At 40.0% G+C, this 18,387-nt stretch overlaps 1 protein-coding gene across 5 annotated transcripts in view; it reads right to left on the bottom strand.

Moving 5' to 3' along the window:
* The window catches only part of PDK1 (pyruvate dehydrogenase kinase 1), a 119,575-nt gene that overhangs the window by 70,955 nt on the left and 30,233 nt on the right, over window positions 1-18,387 (bottom strand). For 2 of the 5 annotated variants that reach the window (XR_004028042.1, XR_004028041.1), the window contains exons 10-11: window positions 11,783-11,896; window positions 8,820-9,015 (exon numbers count right to left, since the gene is read on the bottom strand). Coding sequence is in view for 2 of the 5 variants with exons in the window: in XM_003253717.3 (XP_003253765.1) it covers window positions 8,875-9,015; window positions 11,783-11,896 (255 nt within the window). In the remaining 3 variants the exon portion in view is untranslated. Of the gene's footprint in view, window positions 1-5,717; window positions 9,016-11,782; window positions 11,897-18,387 lie in introns of those variants that run through there. The other 3 variants (XM_003253717.3, XM_030804142.1, XR_001114329.2) reach the window with 2 other exon arrangements.

Raw genomic sequence — 18,387 nt, 5'->3', positions numbered from 1 at the left:
AAAACTGGAAAAGTAGTCTGGCCACAACATATTGTGGCACAAAACAGTAACACTCAAGCAGCCCTGGACTGGGCCAGTGAAATTTTACTGCTGACCCTTCCAAGTAGTCTAAATGGAGAGGGCTAGACAAGAGGGCAAAGTCAAGTTCATGGCAGCATGATGTTGCACTGGACATACTGCCATTTACTCAATTATGGACACCACATCAAAGACCAAGTGAATAAGGTGGAACTATGTTATTTAGCTATCTCTAGTCCTCAGTAAAACTCCAGAGGCCATGATTTTTCTGAACTGGAGATTCAAACGGTGCAATGTATTGGCAATGAACGCTGAAAAGGAAAAACATCTAAAAAATTTGTAAGTCATCAAAAAAAAAAAAAAGGAAATACTTAGGTTTAAGTCTAACAAAATATGCGCGGGATCTGTAAGCTGAAAACTACAAAATAACAATGAAAGGAATCAAAGGCAATCTATGTAAAGGAAGATGTAGGCTATGTTTGGCCAGGTGTGGTGACTCATGCCTATAAATCCCAGCACTTTGGGAGGCCAAGGCAGGTGGATGCCTTGAGGTGGTGACACCCTGTCTCTACTAAAAATATGAAAATTAGTCAGGTGTGATGGCACTCGCCTGTAATCCCAGCTACTGGGGAGGCTGAGACAGGAGAATTGCTTCAACTCAGGAGGCAAAAGTTGCAGTGAGCCAAGATCATGCTACTGAACTCCAGCCTGGGTAACAGAGGAAGACTCTGTCCCCACCCCACCAAAAAAAGATATATGCCATGTTCATTAATTGAAAAGCTCACCATTGTTAAATTCTCCTCAAATTGGCCTAGAAATTTAACACATTATAATCCAATTCTCAGAATTTTTTTAGATATTGATGTTAATATCCTTGCCCATCAGTAGTGACAGAAGCATCCACCTTACCAGCCAAATTATAAATGGACTCTCCTTCGTTAAACCCTCAGCAGTCACCCATACAGGATGTTCATGTATTAGATTATGTGAAATGACTATAGTCATCTGCTAAATGGATGCAAAACATTAATAATGAAGTTTTATCAAGGCCTTCCATTCACAGGCATAAGAGGTCTTACCAACTGACTTTGATGTTACCTGCCTGGATCTAACCCCGGAGAATAGATCCACATCGACATTCACCAGAGAAAATCACTTGGACCTTGCTCTTTAAGGGGCCACACTAAGTCCTATCCACCCCCTACCACTGCTATAAAGTGCCAGAGCTTTCGGTCTTGGGTCCATGCTTCCCACTGCCAGAGACTTCACTTATTGCCTGGAGCAGACAACGTTAGTAAAGCTCTCATTAACCACTCAAGTTTGCTGTCGTCTTCCATGACCTTCCCCATGAAATGGATACAAAGATAAGCATCACACATGGGTATCACTTCCTTGCATTAGCCAGTTTTCAGGATTCCCACTAGTTACATGTTCACTGGGTAAGGTCCTTAAAATTCAGATTTCACAAAGATTAAACTAATGGGTTTTCGATCTCGAGGTCATGGACACATCCACCAAGTACCCTGGATATCAGGAACAGATCCTTCTTATCTTTTTTAAGTACTCTAAGAATCAGATTACCAGATCTGTCTCGCCATTTGCTCTGCAACTGGTCTCGTCTTTCCAGTTGGCCCTTCGGGCTGCTAAAAGCAGTTTATCTCACAACCTTTAGTCCTTTGCTACTCAAAGTATGGCTCACAGACCAGCAGCATTAATATCACCAGGAAACTTGTTAGAAATGCAGAATCTCAGGCCCCACTCCAGACCTGCTGAACCAGTCTGCAGTTTCTCAAGATCTCCAGGTGATTCGCATCAGAAGCATTGCTTACAAAGATTTAACCTTACTTTCCATTGGTTAAGTGAGTCCTTATCAAGCCAACCCTGATCCAAGAGCAACAATCAAGTTCAGCTGTGCACCACAGCAAATGAGGCATCACCTGATGGTTCTTAAATGGTGGTGGTTCCTATTTGTTGCTTTTGTTGGTCACCGAGAGTTGGTTTTAAGATGAAAGGGACTTTTTTCTCCAAAGGAAGATTTGCCACACCAAAGCAGGAAAGGCAATGGTTTACCAAACAAAAAAACCCTAGGCCCTTTTATAAGCCTAATGTTTACCCAAACACAGAAACATCAGATGTTTCTTTCCTCTATGTTCCAAAATAATAGGTCAGAGTTAGAAAGGGGAATCCATAGGCAGGTAACTTTTTGTTAACACCTTGCAAATGGTGACACTTGCAACGTCTGGCAAATGGTGACGCCTTGGACATACTACTCAACAAATTTTCCATGGCAGGCCCGTGGATCCAACCCCAAAGATAATTCCAGTATGTCTGTCTTATATCTGCCACTATACAAGGTTTATTGTAACGTCCACTAATGGCTTATATAAGTGAGTTAAGCACTTTTACAATTATCCCCCCCAAAAAACCGAATTTCCTGTTTCTGTTGATGTGATCATATAGTTTTTCTCCTTTAATCTGTACAGAGGTAAATTACATATTTTTATTAAAACATCCTCCTGTTCCTGGGAGTCTCCTTTTGCTCATGATACAATATTTTATGCACTGCTACATTCAATGTGCCAATATTTCATCGGCAATTTTTCCATCTATGTTCATAAACAAGATTGGTCTATTAATATTTCACAGTCTTTGCTCAAGTGTAGCTTTGAGATTTTACTAACTTTCTGAAATGGGTTGGGTAGCTTTCTCTCATTTCAAAGTTTCTATAAGATAGGAATTATCAGTTTCTTGATGTTTTGGTAACATTCATCTTTCAAAAATTGTCTTTTGGCGAGGTGGACTTGTGATTACTGATTCAATTTCTTCAGTGGTTGATTTAAATTGTCAAAATCTTAGATGGATCTTCTACTGTTTTCCTAGAAATATATCCATTTCTTCCCCACTTACAAAATTTTTATCATAAAGTTAATGGTATTCTTATGATTATTTTAAATCTCTATTGGTAGTTATGTCCTTTTAAAAAAAAAAAATCAAAATACTGTTTATTTGGGCCTTTTCCTTTCCTGACTGGAGGTTCATCTGAAGGGTCCCTTCTGCTGCAGCCTGCAAAGCCTCCATCAAGGCACACCCACCAGCTGGTTGCTGCCACGGCTGTGGCTTTACTTACCCCAGCTAACCCAGTGAGTATTAGTCCGTCCCCATACTGCTATAAAGAACTGCCCGAGACGGGGTAATTTATAATAAAAAGAGGATTGACTCACAGTTCTGCATGGCTGGAGAAGCCTCCAGAAACTCACAATCATGGTGGATGGCACCTCTTCACAGGGCAGCACGAAGAATAAATGCAGGAGGAACTACCAAATACTTATAAAACCATCAGATCTCATGGGAACTCACTATCACGAGAGCAGCATGGGAGAAACCACTCCCATGATCCAATTCCTTTCATTTGGTCTCTCCCTTAACATGTGGAGATTATAATTCAAGATGAGATTTGTGCAGTGGGGACAGAAAGCCTAACCATTATCAGCGTGTTTGCTTGTTTACTTCTATTTTAAACTTTAAAATAAACCCAAAACTTTAGCAGTGCTGTTTTGCTACTCCTCTTAAATTCTCTCATTTTCTTGTGTATTTCATCCTTTTGCTAGTTTTGCGCTGGTTACTACTCATAGTTTCTTTGTTGTACTGAGTCATTTAAGTATTTTGAGAATGGAAAAAAAATGTTATTAAGTTTATTATTCCTTATGTATTTACTGAGCATACAATTGTTATAGAAGGCAGAAAGAATTTAGGTAGACAGTTAGGGTAAAGCGAGTCCCTGGCAGAAAACTTTTAACAACCAGCAGCTCAAAAATAGCTCCCTTTTTGACCTCATGCAGTTAACTCCAGTAAAACCCTTAATAAGCACATTCCTTTCCCTTTAGGGGCACTAAGATAAGGAAGCTAAAAGCAGACTAGGGGGAATGCCTGCAGCTGCAAGATGTATGGGAACAGACACAGAAACTCTCCCTTCCAGATAAGCTGGACAAAGAAACATAGACTAAGAGTCTAAGAGCCTTATGTGGTCAGGGAATGGGATAAGAGCTGATAAAAAGCTCTGCTCTGTACAGATAGCACACCTGGTCCCAACTAAAGCGTCCTCGGACCCTAGGAAGGTAAGACATCCCCTCCTCACGAGCCCCCTCCTCGCTAGCCCATTTATAAAAACCCTGACATTTTTACGGCAACTTGGCAACCTGCTTGGGACCCTTCTCTGTAACAGAGAGCTGTTATTTCCTTTTGCCTATTAAACTCCTGCTCCAAACTGTGTGTGTCTGCGACCTCGATCTCCTTGGCCATGAGACCAAGAACCTTGGTATTTACCCCAGACAACGAGGCTGCTTCACAATTACAGGTGCCTACTACATACTGGGCATTATGGAGATATTGGGAGTAAAGAGATGAAAAGAAATAGTTCATATTAAACCAGATATGTTTATACTGTAATACAGACATGCTTTTCTCTGTTCCATCCTATTTTATAGTTATAAAATCATATGGGCTCCATTTCTGGAGTACAGTTTTGGACAAATAATTTCATACCATACTGCATTTTCACGCAATACTGTAACTGCAGAACTGCGTTAAGTATTTTCATGCAGTACTATAACTGTTACATTCTGAATCCCATAATAAGAGACATCTAAGTACAAAACCATGGCAAGAATACTGTGGCTTTTTATATTTGAGTCAAACTTAAAAATGTCCTGGCTTCATAAACTGTTTCCAAAAAAAACCTTCTCAGCATTTTTAACTTATAAGTAGATGGCAACATTTTAATCAAAACAACAAAATTTCTGATATTATCTGTGACAAATGCAGGAAATGTACTTCCTCTCTCAAAAAATAACCCTTGAATGAACACAACTCTCACGTGGAAGTTTATTTTACTGGGGTGAAACTCTGTATTTTTGCTAAATAATTTCTAATTTAACAAAGTAAAAGACAGCTGTCACAATTCCCAATATAAACAACAGCTTTTCCAAGTCAACCAAAAAGAGTAGTTTTGCACTAAAAACTGACAATCTTGTCTTTTGCTATTAAAAACCTATGGTTAGCAATTGCTAAAGAACTGTGGAGACTAGAAAGAGCGGGGTGGTACATATGTTCAATTCTTTTTTCCAAACATGTCAATAGAACAGAAGGTGCGGTAGTTTATGAATGCCAGAACTAAGCAAACTAGTAGTTTGCTTTTTTTAACATGCAAAAAATTCTTCACACAGTATTAATTATATTATTTTTCAAGTGCATTGGGTTTGACTGTAAGAAAATTATTGGGACCAGAAATTAATAAGACATGATTAAAAGTTCCTCCAGCAAAAGTCATGTTTGCAAACTACCTAACTCAACCCTGATTACCCATATGTAGAAACTTCACACTTACATCACAATTAAAGACATAACTGAAATTGGTTGGCTGATTTTTGGCTTCCTCTGATTAGTCATTCACAGAGCTACAGTGGGACCTTAAAACTAATAGTTTCCCCAGCTATTTACCTCTGGAGTTCTGTTACGGAACTTGTTGGCTTCAACAATGAAGGGAAATTGTGGTGCCTATATCCCATCAATTAGAAATAGGATAGGAATTTATCTTTGACTATAGGAGTTTAGTTCTGCCATTCAATTGGTACAAGCAGAGGGTAATGCTGGTTAAATTAAGACCTTTTTTTTTTTTTTTACAGTTATGCTGTGGAAAGTTATTCAAATTTCAAATTTATTTACAGTGTTTGAAAAGCACACAACAGAAGATCTTCATTTATGCAACAAGTCAATCATCTGTGGTATGTATGGAAAATAAAAATCTAAGGTAAGTCAAACATACAAACTCTACCTCTTGCTTTCTCCATTAGAATATACACATTGGAAATCTAAGTTCCAAACAGTTCCTCTCTACTGAAGATAGTGAAATTAAGTGCAAGCCCCCTAATTACCAATTTTTTGGATGCTTACAAAATATTGAGCCTTGATGGTGGAAGAGGATTCTATTTAAAAGAGATGATTATATTTTTAAAAAGCTAAATTGACTCAGTTTATTTTCAAAAGAAGGGTTGATCCATGTTTTCAGTTTATTGCCATACAGAAAACATTTTATAAAATAATATGGTAGACTTCTACTTCAACATATTCACGTAAAAACATCACAGTGCAAGAAAGTGATCACAATTAAGCATGAAGACATCAAAAGCCAGCCAGTATTTTAACTACAGAGCAGAATATTCTTGCTGTCCCTTCCTAGAAAATGTTGGCACATTCATTAACTGCTCAGGTTACAAAAATTACTTCGTGTCCACTTCTTCTCCTTCAATATATTTTCATAACTACAGTGTGTTACATTAATGCTGGTGGACAAATTAGCTGCTATAAAATCTAAAAATCTTTCAGATAGCACAATGATTTAAAACCAACTAGGAGAAAGCTCTCCCAGAATATTTTCGTATGTAATTTTCTGTCCATTACCACAACAGAGTAAAAAGCTGTTTTACCTTAAAAATAAGCTAAAGGAAGATAATTTCATTTTTCCTTTAAAACATTTCTTAGCTTTTAAATAGAGAGAAAAAGTTTAAATTTTCTTGGGGGAGGAGAATATTTCGTAAGTAAAAACATCAAATGTTGTACAAATGTTTCATTTAGGAAACAAATACTTAGATTCAAAGGATTCTAAAACATTTCATCATTATAAGAAAAGTGTAATTTAAAGCTAAAAAATTGTAATACATCGAACTAATATAAATTACTCATTAACATGTTCTATTGTTTTTCATAAAATCCATAATTAAGGAATAGTGGGTTGGGTGAGACATTTTTCCCAACATTTGGTCAGGTTAGCTAAGCAGCTCTGGGCAAAGGATGCCTCCTCTGAATCAGGATCTTGGCCTCTTAAATGAGGGCGCTGGACTAACTGCCCGTTCACATCCCTCTAATCTACACAGTTATCACAACTGTTCATCTTGTATAATCCTTCCAAGGATGAAGTGTTTCAACTCAGTGTATTTTCCAGACAAAGCTCCTCTGTTTAAGTGGCAAAACTCTTCTTTAAACTTAAAAATTTTTACTTTAAAATGTTATTTCCAATGTATTTCCTGCCACCTTAGAAGATGTTGAGGGGTAACTAACAACACAGTCTCTAAATGACACAGTCTCCCGGACTTGCCAGCTGATGACAGGATCTGCAGATACATCTCAGGCTCTGCTCCAATTCTGAGCAACTCTGGGCCACACTGAGTGAGAAAGAGAATGATACCACCTACACTGTATCGCTTTGTTTCAAAGACCAATAGAGTTATAATATATCAAAGTATTTGTAAAGTACAAATTACCATATGAATGCAAAGGACAGCTGTAATAAACCTAAGCAAACTTTTCCCTGATAATGAAATCTGGATAGTTTTAGAAAATCTATGTTGTTTGTCAAGACTTGTGCAATAGGCCAGGTGTGGTGGCTCACGCCTGTAATCCCAGCACTTTCAGAGACTCAGGCAGGAGGATTTCTTGAGCTCAGGAGTTCAACAGTAGCCTGGGAACATACTGAGACCTCATCTCTACAAGAAATCAAAAAATTAGCCAGGTGTGGTAGTGCACAACTGTAGTTCCAGCTATATGGGAGGCTGAGGTGGAAGGATTACTTGAGCCCAGAAGATTGAAGCTGCAATGAGCCTTGACCATGCCACTGCACTCCATCCCGGGCAAAAGAGCGAGACCCTGTCCTGAAAAAAAAAAAAAAGAAAAAAAGACATGTGCAATGATGGCTCTGATGCTTTGGTTAGGTTAGGTGGCATTTTGTTCTCTGCTTCTAATTATGCTTCTAATTGCACCAGGTGTGGGATTCAGTTTCTGTCTCCTCGCGTCTATAAATGACTTTAAATAGGTGGCAACCAAAACCTACAGATCTGTTACTTTAGCAAATGCTGTGTCATCACTATTTACTTTGAAAGAGTGGTTCCCAACCTAAGGTAGGCATCAGACTTACCTAGGAAGCATTTTAAAAGTGAGATTTCTAGGCTCTAGTCCTAGGGATTCTGATTCAGTATATCTGGAGTAGGATGCAGAAAAGCTCTACTTTTTTCCAAAAGCTTTCTAGGTAATCTCAACAAGCAATCAGTTCAGTTTTGGAGACATACTACTTTGCCCTCAATTTCTTCTCTATTTTAGTAGCTGCTAGTTTGTTTGTTTGTTTTCAGTATAAAAATTTCCCCTTGCATTAATCACAAGTACACTTAGAACAGATGGCCCATGATTTTGGCATAGATCCACAGAGAGTTAGTCATTACACTTCTTTACAATAAAATTTAAAAATGATAAATTAACCTCAGAGCTAAGACAATGCACGTAGACGCCGAAGGGTGGCTGGTTCTGTGATTACAGGGCAACTGTTTTCTGCTTTACTTGTAGTCAAGTCACTGATAAACATGAAGACCATATTACAGCTGTCACTACCGAATAAAAGATGGCAGAACTCCTCCAAATAACAGGAAGATGGCTAACCAGCTAATCACTATCATTTAGAAAATGTTTCTAGCAAACATAAATGAAAGTATTTCTTAAAAAAAAACTAGTTTCCTATAGAAACCCGAAGATTTCCACACTTCTGAAGTCTACCACAAAGCGAAAAGTTGACCAAAACTACAGTTGTTTAAAAATATGTTCAATTAACTGTGAAAATATAAGTGTAAAATAGGTGCAATTTCATCCTTTAGGAGGTTTAACGGGCACAAGTGGAATTCAGTTTCCATTTATTCTACTCAAATAGTTTTGTGAAAACGACAAATGAAGTATTTGGTATAATATAGTTCTGAACACCATACCTTCCAAATTTAATACAAAAGCCACATTTGGATTTTCCGGATGTCCCAAGTGTGTCTAGGCACTGCGGAATGTCGTCATGTCTTTGGGTTCTCTGCTGGGGACGCACCAGTCATCAGCCTCGTGGTTGGTGTTGTAATGCTTCCAGGCAGCTTTGTTATACACTGGGAGTCTTTCTATTGAGTCTGTTGACAGAGCCTGAAAAAAAAAACCTAAGACCTATTAAGTCTGGCATTTTTTAGAATTCATTATTTGAGAAAATAGAGAATGGTAAAAAGGTTACAACAAATTAAATAATATTCTACTAGTATCTTATTAATCCTTATACCACCTAAATATACTTTTAAATGGTATGTATATTTGAAACATGTTATTTATTAAATCTATGGCACTGACTGATGTGCAGGTTGACTGAGTTTGTTGCTTACAGCAATTCCCCAGCCATCCTGGATGCTGCCGGATTGAAATTTTACACAAAACATGACCCAGATCAGAGTTGGCTAACTGAAGAAGTTGGTTAAATGTAAAAGCATACAAACTGATGTATGTATCTTAATATATGTATATAAATTTAACGAACTCTATTTTAATTATTTACTAGAAGAAATAGTGTTTTTTTCAGCATAGTCACTGTGCTTTAAAAAAACTCATCACAAGCCAGGCACGGTGGCTTATGCCTATAATTCCAGTGCTTTGGGAGGCTTACACAGGAAGACTGCTTGAGCCCAGGAGTTGGAGACCAGCCTGGGCAACATAGCAAGATCCTGTCTCTACAAAAAATAAAAATATCAGCTGGACATGGTGGCACACGGGTGTAGTCCTAACTACTTGGGAGACCGAGAGAGGAGGATCACTTGAAGCCCAGGGGTTCAAGGCTGTAGTGAATTATGATTGTACCACTGCACTCCAGCCTGGCAACAAAGCAAGACATTGTCTCTATAAATACATAAAAATTTAAAAACTCATTATAACATCATTAATAAATAGAAATCTATGTCTAAGGCATCTTAGCTTTTTCATGAATATTTATTGGCCCTGGGTTTGAACCTGTGTCTTCTCCAGCCTCCAATTTCAGTCACTGTGCACAAGATTTCTGCATCATGCATGATTTCATGTTTTCGATATATTATTACCAGTAATTCTCCATTGTATTTCAGCTTCCCATAAGTCACTGGAACGTGAGATAAACTACATTTCTGGTTATCTTCTTCAAGTTAGGATTTTTCAGTAGTATTTCCATCCCAGGCCAAAGGCATTTCCTAAGATGCAGAACATCCTGAACCAGAAAATCTCATTCTGATAATGCTAAAGTCTTTGATGTTAACAATTTTAATCATTCTCTAAGATGTCTTATCTTCTATTTTCTCTAAGGTAGAACTAAAAACATTTCACCTCCATATTCTCTCTAAATATTCCAGAATTTCTTGATCTATAGGCTAGACCAAGCTTGTCCAATCCACGGCCCACAGGCTGCATGCGGCCCAGGATAGCTCTGAATGAAGCTCAACACATTTGTAAACTTTCTTAAAATATTATGAGTTTTTTTTTGCAATTTTTTTTAAGCTCATCAGCTATCGTTAGCTATTTTATGTGTGGCACAAGACAGCTGTTCCTCCACTGTGGCCCAGGGAAGCCATAAGATTGGACACTCATGGGCTAGATCAAAATGTTACATTTCATCATAAAAATATTGCATTGGGCCAGGTGTGGTGGCTCATGCCTGTAATCCCAGCACTTTGGGAGGCCAAGGCAAGCAGATCACCTGAGGTCAGGAGTTCGAGATCAGCCTGGCCAACATGGTCAAACCCCATCTCTACTAAAAATACAAAAATTAGTCAGGCGCCTGTAATCCCAGCTATTTGGGAGGCTGAGGCAGGAGAACAGCGTGAACCCGGGAGGCGGAGGTTGCAGTGAGCCAAGATCATGCCATTGCACTCCAGTTTAGGTGACAGAGTGAGACTCCGTCTCAAAAAAAAAAAAAAAATTGCACTGATGTTGCCCTTTTTCCTCGCAATTGACATGGTTAAAAAAACAAACAAAAAATACCATCTAGAAAGAATTTAGTCTTTTCAGATATTTTTTCCAATATAAATTCTTCAACATTTCCTATAAAATAGATGCCATCTAGTGGCCAGAACAAGAAACTAGAGTCACTAAATCAGGCATAAACAGCCACCAGCTAGCTGAAGAAGGAGAATGATGGAACCTAGTGTTTTTCCAACCATGTAAAATGTGTGGATCCTTCTTTAATGCATTGAACACTCCAGGCAAGCAGACTAAGTGCTTCTGTGTCCATCAGGTAAGCTATATGCTTACCAAGAGTCACTTGTGCTTGTTCCCAAATCTGTTTGTACAGTTCTGTCATTATAATTACAAAATTCATTACATAAGCAAAGAATAAAAAAGGGAATGTTTCCTTGAAAACTAAGATGAATGTTTTGGAAAGACTCATGAAGGAAAGTCACATAAAACTTGCTGTCAAATCAGTCAGGAGGTATCTGTAAAGGACTGAATGAAAGTCCAAAAAAAGTATGCACTTGTTGGTTTAAAGAAACTAAAATGATGCACTGTCAGTACAGCTTCTGCACAAAAGACGTGACACTCCAATCTGCAGACCCATATACAAAGAAAAAGCCTTGGCAGTACATCAAAGTTTGGTGTATCAATGTCCATTCATGTGTTTTATGTTAAAATTAAACTTGTATGATATATAACTTATGATTCTCTACTTTAATCCGATTTTTTTCCTATTAATAGCCAGAGTCCTGATCACTCCAGGATACAAATCTCTTTCCCCATAGTTGAGGGGATCATCTATCAAAATGGGTGAGATCCCAGGCAAAAAACCATGGTTTTTTTTCTATTTAAACAGCATGTGGTAGAGTTAAATTTCATTACAGTTAAGTATGGGCACCTGTTCTTATCACCAAAAGAAATATTAAATTAAGAAGACTACAGCTATTACCTTAATGTAGATAACTGCATCTGTCCCGTAACCCTCTAGGGAATACAGCTTCAGGTCTCCTTGGAAGTATTGTGCGTAAAGACGTGATATGGGCAATCCATAACCAAAACCAGCCTGTTTGATGAGAAAAACAAAATTCTATTCAGAGAGCCACACACTGAAATACTTTTCTAATTAAGATAGATGCCATTGAGTACCCTGGGGCTATCAGAGCCTGCATCTGAGAGATGCATTATATTTAATATAATTAATATTTAAGCATTAATAATGATTAAGCTGAGGTTTACTTGAGTACTGTATCAGCTGACTTCCCTCTGGTCATTTAAAACTCTTTATTCTTTCTATAAAATGACTTGTGGTTGGTCTGGAAAAAGTATATTGCTTTTCCTTGCTGGCCTGCTCGATCATATTGTGTCCGGAATTGGTTCCTTCCAGTGGGTTCTTGGTCTGTGGACTTCTCCAGGAGAGGGGAGAAGAGCAGCATAAGCAGCTGGCAGAAGCAGGGAAAGACCAACAGAAAGGAAAGAGAGAAAAAGAAAGTCAGAGAGAGAGACAGAGAGAGGAAGAGAGAAACAAAGAGGGAGTCACAGAGAAAGAAAGAGACAAAGTCAGAGACAGAGAGAGGAAGAGACAGAGACAAAGAGGGAGTCAGAGAGAGAGAGAGACAAAGTCAAAAAGAGAGAGGAAGAGACAGACAAAGAGGGAGTCAGAAAGAGAGAGACAAAGAAGTCAAACAGTAAGAGAGATAGAAGTAGTAAAGAAAAAACAGTGTACCCTATTCCTTTAGAAGCCAGGGTAAATTTAAAACCTATAACTGATAATTGAAGGTCTTCTCTGTAACCCTGTAACACTCCAATACCACCTTGTTGTCAGTGTAAACAAGGGCACAGCCCGAAAGCACTGAGGCCACTGACAACCCGTAGCTTTCCTATCAAAAATCCTTAACCCAGCAGGTTTCCTAACAGGGGATCTAAATCTGAAGGTCCGACCAGACACAGGAGGAACTCCCTTCAGGACAGGACCATAGATGTTTCCTCCCAGACGATTAAGGGAAAAAGACACAATGGGTATTCAGTAAGTGATAAGGAAACTCTTGTAGAAGCAGAGTTAGGAAAATTGCCTAATAATTGGTCTGCTCAAACATGTGAGCTGTTTGCACTCAGCCAAACCTTAAAGTACTTACAGAATCAGGAAGGAGCCATCTATACCAATTTTAAGTTAATAGGGACTGAACAAGGTCTTATTAATGGCAAAGAATAATTGAAATCTCAAACTTACAAGGTTTTCAACAAAAGTAAAGTTTGCTAAAAGTTAACAGTGTAACATAAATTATCCTAACTTCTAATCTTATGGAAATCAGACCCTATCAGTTCCCCTCAAAGCTCAAGTCTGTCAGCGCAGGGCCATACAACTAATAACCCTACTTATAGAGTTAGAAATGGCCACTGCTACACCAGAATAGCCAGTTTATCTACTTCATTATCCTACCACCACACACTCTCAAAGGATTTCTCAGACAGTGTGCAAGAAATAACAAAATTTATCCTCACTCTACAATCCCAAATAGACTCTTTGGCAGCAGTGACTCTCCAAAACCGCCGAGGCCTAGACCTCCTCACTGCTGAGAACGGAGGACTCTGCACCTTCTTAGGGGAAGAATGTTGTTTTTACGCTAACGAGTCAGGGATAGTACATGTAAATGCCGCCCGGCATTTACAGGAAAAGTCTTCTGAAATCAGACAACACCTTTCAAACTCTTCTACCAACCTCTGGAGTTGGGCAACATGGCTTCTCCCCTTTGTAGGTCCTGTGACAGCCATCTTGCTATTACCCACCTTCGGGCTGTGTATTTTTAACCTCCTTGTCAAATTTGTTTCCTCTAGAACCAAGGCCATCAAACTACAGATGGTCTTACAAATGGAACCCCAAATGAACTCAACTAACAACTTCTACCGAGGACCCCTGGACCAACCCGCTGGCCCTTTCACTGGCCTAAAGAGTTCCCCTCTGGAGGACACTACAACTACAGGGCCCCTTCTTTGCCCCTATCCAGCAGGAAGTAGCTACAGCAGTCATCGCCCAATTCTCAACAACAGTTGGGGTGTCCTGTTTAGAGGGGGAATTGAGAGGTGAAGCTGGCTGGGCTTCTGGGTTGGGTGGGGACTTGGATAACTTTTCTGTCTAGCTAAAAGATTGTAAATGCACCAATCAGCACTCTGTAAAAATGCACCAATCAGCACTGTGTCTAGCTAAAGGTTTGTATACGCACCAATCAGCACTCTGTAAAAACGCACCAATCAGCACTCTGTAAAATCGACCTATCAGCAGGACATGGGCGGGGCCAAATAAGGGAATAAAAGCTGGCCACCCCAGCTACCAGTGGCAACCTGCTCGGGTCCCCTTCCACGCTATGGAAGCTTTGTTCTTTCGCTCTTCACAATAAATCTTGCTGCTGCTCACTCTTTGGGTCTGCACTACCTTTATGAGTTGTAACACTCACCACGAAGGTCTGCAGCTTCACTCCTGAAGTCAGCGAGACCACGAACCCACCAGGAGGAACAAACAACTCCAGACGCGCCAACTTTAAGAGCTGTAACACTCACTGCGAAGGTCTGTGGCTTCACTCCTGAAGTCAAGCGAGACCACAAACCCACTGGAAGGAAGAAACTCCAGACACATCTGAACATCTGAAGGAACAAACTCCAGGCACACCATCTTTAAGAACTGTAACACTCATCACGAGGGTCCATGGCTTCATTCTTGAAGTCAGCGAGACCAAGAACCCACCAGAAGGAACCAATTCCGGACATGGTATCTCAATACTGCTCTTGGCAATATCATATAAAATAGGTTATCTCTTTTACGAGCAAGAGTAGAACATGGCTTGTTGCAGCCTAATAAATATATCTCATGACTTCATATCATAAATTTCCAGCCATGTTCTGAGCCTGGAGACATCTCTAATATAGATCTACTTTCTTAATTCTCACTGACAGGTCACTTTTCCACTTAAAAATCTTCAAAACATACCACCACTCCCACCACCCCCATCCCGCTGTCTTAGAAATCAAAACCTAAGCTTCTAAAAAGAGCTTTCTAGACCTGGTAAGATCAGGTCTCTGCCTCCCACTTTCCAGTCCAGCACAACTATGCCTCTTGCTCTTACGTTACTTAAACATATCATTCCGTGTCTGTTCATTTTGTTCCCAGTATCCAGAATAGCCTCTTTATCTGGATAAATCCTACCAATTCCTAATACAAAACAAAACACCTGGATAAATGGGAAAATGGTTTTTATTACCAAGTCATATGTTTAATGACATTCCATATAGCATGCTGACTATCAGCTTGTGTGGACTCAAGAATCAGAGTGCTATTCACAAATCCAGGCTCCAGCTTTACCTAACTCCACCAACTACAACTTGACTTTTCTACCCAGAGTCTCTGTTTGCCCATGCAAATCAACTATTCCATTTCCACACCTCCCTGCCCTGGGAGGCTAACCTGGATTATGTCACTGGATTCCCAAGCCCTCTGCTTACAGCGTGTCTTGGAAAACCCAGCAGGAGTTCAGAGGGAGTCAAGGCAGGGCATTTACTCCCCTGGTTCCTTCCCTGAGGTTGCCTTGGGCAAGCCGGGCCCCTGGAGAGTAAGCAGCTACTCTGCAGCTTTCCCTTCCTCTGGGTTCTGATAACTTTGCCTTCTCCTCATCCCTCATGAACCAAGGTGGTGACAGCTTTGCTACTGCTAGCCCTGGGTTCCTGTGCTATCTTTACCTACATCTATGTAATTAGTTTCTTTGTAAAAAGGCCTTCCTTCATAATTTGAGTGAGCTACCTCCTTCCTGTTGTGACTCTGACCGATACATTAACTGGTCTCAGAAGTGGCCCCAAGAAAACTGTATGAGCAGGTGGCTCAGGTTCCCACAATACCTGACCTACTTTACCACGTGCTCTCTCTTGACCACACTTATGGGCTGACTCATACGGCTTCCCCTATAAGCAGTTAACAGGGAAGAAAAACAACATGGGCCTAGTCCACTGATGGATCTACCCCATGTGCTATCACCATCTGAAAGTAGGCTGCCGTTTTTCTACTACAATCCCTCTCAGGGTTGGAGGGCAGGCCTGAAAGAAAGCGGTGAAAGTAAACCCTTCCAGCATAGGCAGTGGCAAAACAAGTGGCTGGCTTGTTAAGGACCTGGAAAGAACAAAACTGAGTGAAGGATGAGAAGGAGGTCTGGAAGAGAGATGTGTGGATGTTCCTCTCTGGACTTACAGTGTGAAGATAGCCTATCCATGCAAAGACCCACCAGAAGGTATCCACAGGGAAGAAGCCCTCAGTAACCAGGTAGACAAGAAAGCCACCCCTGTGGGCATCAGCTGGCCTTTCTCCAGCTACTCTACTGCCTGCTGACTGGGACCATCTACAAAGCGATGTCAGCAGAAAGGAGGCTCTGCAAGAAATTAGTAACAGTCTTAGCCTTGTTAACGGCATGTAGATTTATGGGGGAGCCTGTTCCAGGTCAAGCCTCCTATTTTCTTAAATATTCACACACATTTTACAACCTAAAATAACAAACACTTACATGGCATTTACCATGAGCCAGGCACTACAAACAGCATTTTTACATATATCAACTCACTTAATTCTCACAATAACTCCATTTTTCTAACTGGGGAATCTGTCGCATCCAGAGGTCAATAATTTTCCCAAGGCTGCACATCTAAGATGCAGCAGTATCAGGAACAGAACCAAAGAGTTTAGATCCAGAGTCTAGACTAGCTCACTATGCCACTCTCCACAAAAATTCTACAATATTCGTTTACTACAAAAACAGCAGCTCCCTTCTCTCCCTCTACTTTTTAGGATAAAACTAGACTTGTGAAAAGATGCTCATGTTTATCATTTGACATTGTCTGTCTGCCCCTTGACATATGGATGCCAACTCCTGGAGACCATGTATCTGAATTGGAGGACATTACTAGAGCAAGCATTTCAACTATAGTACAGCTGTAGCCATAGAATTTGTGCTATGCATCAGGTAAAACTGAGAGATGAAGCTGGCTGGGCTTCTGGGTCACGTGGGGACTTGGAGAACTTTTCTGTCTAGCTAAAGGTTTGTAAACGCACCAATCAGCGCTCTTTGTCTAGCTAATCGGGTGGGGACTTGGAGAACTTTTGTTATCTAAAGGATTGTAAATGCACCAATCAGCACTCTGTATCTAGCTAAAGGTTTGTAAACATACCAATCAGCACTCTGTAAAAACGGACCAATCAGCTCTCTGTAAAACGGACCAATCAGCTCTCTATAAAATAGACCAATCAGCAGGATGTGGGTGGGGCCAGATAAGGGAATAAAAGCAGGCCACCCGAGCCAGCAGCAGTAAGCCGCTGTGGTCCCCTTCCAGGCTGTGGAAGCTTTGTTCTTTTGCTCTTCATGATAAATCTTTCTGCTGCTCTCTCTTTGGGTCTGCACTACCTTTATGAGCTGTAACACTCACTGCGAAGGTCTGCAGCTTCATTCCTGAAGCCAGTGAGACCATGAACCCACCCGGAGGAACAAACAACTCCGGACGTGCCACCTTTATGAGCTGTAACACCCACCACGAAGGTCTGCAGCTTCACTCCTGAAGCCAGCAAGACCATGAACCCACTAAGAGGAACACACAACTCCAGACGCACCACCTTTATGAGCTGTAACACTCACTGCGAAGGTCTGCAGCTTCACTCTTGAAGCCAGCGAAACCATGAACCCACTGGGAGGAAGAAACTCTGGACACATCTGAAGGAACTCTGGACATACCATCTTTAAGAACTGTAACACCCATCGTGAGGGTCTGCGGCTTCATTCTTGAAGTCAGCAAGACCAAGAACCCACCAATTCCAGACACAAAACTATCAGAATAAAGTCCTAGTAACTTCCTAGGAAGGGGTCTAAAATAGATCTATCTTATACTATATCCCATCATGTTACAGCATAATTCTACTGGAAATGTCAGAGAAGTTTCCAAGCCTAAAAGAATAGAGTTCTTCTAGAATTACAGACAAAATTTTGGTAACATACTTTTTGTGGGGGAGTTAGAACATAAAGATAAGGATGGAGTCAATTCAAAAGTTGACCCTGTTAAACCTGAAAATAGGTGGGGCTAAGATGAATAAAAACACCATCAAAGCAATTATAATTTAAGCCTTCAGGTTGGTGATTGAACAGATTAGAATTTTAGTCTTATTTTTCAGTCTAGGATATGAGATCATTCTAATGACAAATACTTGAGAAAAAAGTCAACACTAAAAAGTAATTCAGTGTTGACCAAACACTATTAAAACCACTAATTTATTCCCCACATTAGAAATAATGTGGTTAACCATATTTCAAAATACGGTTTCACACAGGAAAACTACTGCTATATCACGATCAAACTTTGTAACAAGAACTCCAAATCTCTGTCTCGTGCCCATTTCAGTTGGAAAAAAAAAGTTTTCTGAAGGCTGTTTAAATTTAGGGGAAAGTGTGTGTTTCTAAGAGCTTCCTTCTTCCTTGTAGAGTACCCTACATGACGGCTTAACTTACTTATTTGACAGCTAGAGCATGTGGAAGGCAA

This window comes from Nomascus leucogenys, chromosome 22a, assembly GCF_006542625.1.
Source record: "Nomascus leucogenys isolate Asia chromosome 22a, Asia_NLE_v1, whole genome shotgun sequence".
In the NCBI taxonomy this organism is placed as follows: Eukaryota; Metazoa; Chordata; class Mammalia; order Primates; family Hylobatidae; genus Nomascus; species Nomascus leucogenys.
The sequence above is the reverse complement of the archived record's forward strand: the minus strand, read 5'-3'. Positions and strand labels throughout refer to the sequence as shown.